This window comes from Microtus ochrogaster, unplaced genomic scaffold (genome assembly GCF_000317375.1).
Source record: "Microtus ochrogaster isolate Prairie Vole_2 unplaced genomic scaffold, MicOch1.0 UNK24, whole genome shotgun sequence".
NCBI classification, from domain to species: domain Eukaryota; kingdom Metazoa; phylum Chordata; class Mammalia; order Rodentia; family Cricetidae; genus Microtus; species Microtus ochrogaster.
In genome coordinates, this window is record NW_004949122.1 from 3,439,738 (window position 1) to 3,441,542 (window position 1,805).

Sequence of the window (1,805 nt, forward strand, 5' to 3'; positions counted from 1 at the left end):
AGAGCTAGTTCCAGGACAGGCTCCAAAACCACAGAGAAACCCTGTCTCGAAAAACCAAAACAAAACAAAAAAAAGTTTCACATGATTAGGGATCCAGGATTATTAAGTTATTTTGAGCTTATGTCAAGTACACTGTTCCAAAATCAAAAACTGCGTATTGTCAGAATCACTGTTCCCCCTTTTCTCACATTATTTTGTCTGAAAGACCTTTGGTTTCTAGCACCATCCTGTCTCCTTTTAAATAGAAAAGAAATAGTGCTGTTGTTTCTTAGAAATATTTTCATTATGTGTATTATTTAAGTATGTGTACACATGTAAGAATATGATTTGCATCTACTAGTAGAAGACTAACACACATCCATAAAACAAAAACTGATTAACATTAAACTATCATTTTACAAATATAAAAATTTATGTAACTTCAAAGATATTAAATGAGTTTAGTATGGTTATTTGCATAAAACCTTCTGCCTACAGAAGTTCTTACTTACTTTGGAAGGGGAACCATCAGTAATTTTCACCAGCTGCCAAAGAATCGAGTAATGGGAACACTGCAGTGCTTGTACCACTATCTGTATCAAATGAAAATCAAAATTTTAATGAAAAAATTTAAATAAGAGACAATTTGTTTGCACAGTAATAGGTAAATAATACTTATAGGTTTCATTTCATAATAAAGTTTTAAATCTAAATTTTTATAGCATTAGGATTGGTTAAAAATCATAAACCAACAACTCAGAAAATAAAGAAAAAACAAAATTTGAGAATATAAAGGCAGATAGATAATGTCGCTTTAGGCAATAATGTGCTGCCAGGAATATTTTGCTGTTAAAAGAAATTGATGAAACTATTTTATCCAAATTTAATTATCTTATTTTAAAGCAACATATACTCATATCAAAATTTCATAAACAAAACATTATGCTTAATGAACCAAAGTAAAGCAAAAATATCTATAATAGATACCACTTTATGTCATGAAAGAACATTGTTAGTGTCCATGCCAGCATTTCTTTCTTCTTCTAAAATTAACACTGACCCATGATAACAGCTATATTTTCATTATTTACTCTGCATCCTTAAAATTTACTATGACTTGCTATGAGCAATATATAAACAATATGAGCAATATATAAACAAAATAATGTAGTATGTATTACTTTGATTTTTTCATTTCCATTTATGTTAGAATTTATATCTGCTGTACCTATAAATTATTAAATTTTAGTACTGGAAAGTATTTAGAATATACCCCCAATTTTTCTGTTACTGATACACTTTTATATGTTGAATTTTAAGTCACTATGAATAATTGGTATTAGCTATCTCATATATATCTTTTGGTATACTATGTACATGTTTTTCAGAGATTTTAGTGTTCAGAACTGCTTAACACTTTTAAAAGTTACTAAGGATGCTCAGGCATAATGGTGCATGTCTGTATCTAGCATGTAGGGCTTCCAGAACAAACTGCATGGCATATCAAGTTCTAAGCCAATTGAACTACATAGTGAGGCTGTTTGTTACCTACAAATCCAACCAAACAACTAATAAAGCAACCAATCCACGCCTAATTCTACCCAAGCTGCCCCCACCTTTTCTTTTTATATCAGTATCTGAATTCCCCCGTTTCATGAAATATTTTGTTCAAGTCTTTGGTCTCGAGGTGATAAAATTCAAGGAAGTAAAATTAATCAAAAAATAATTATATAGGCCGGGCGGTGGTGGCGCACGCCTTTAATCCCAGCACTCGGGAGGCAGAGGCAGGTGGATCTCTGTGAGTTCGAGACCAGCCTGGTCTACAA

The 1,805-nt window shown here is 31.5% G+C and overlaps 1 protein-coding gene across 2 annotated transcripts in view; it reads right to left on the minus strand.

Moving 5' to 3' along the window:
- Stag1 (stromal antigen 1) overlaps positions 1-1,805 on the minus strand; it is a 335,960-nt gene that overhangs the window by 54,161 nt on the left and 279,994 nt on the right. For both annotated transcript variants that reach the window (XM_005367800.3, XM_026789595.1), the window contains one exon: positions 492-572. In XM_005367800.3, the coding sequence (XP_005367857.1) occupies positions 492-572 (81 nt within the window). The remainder of the gene's footprint in view (positions 1-491; positions 573-1,805) is intronic.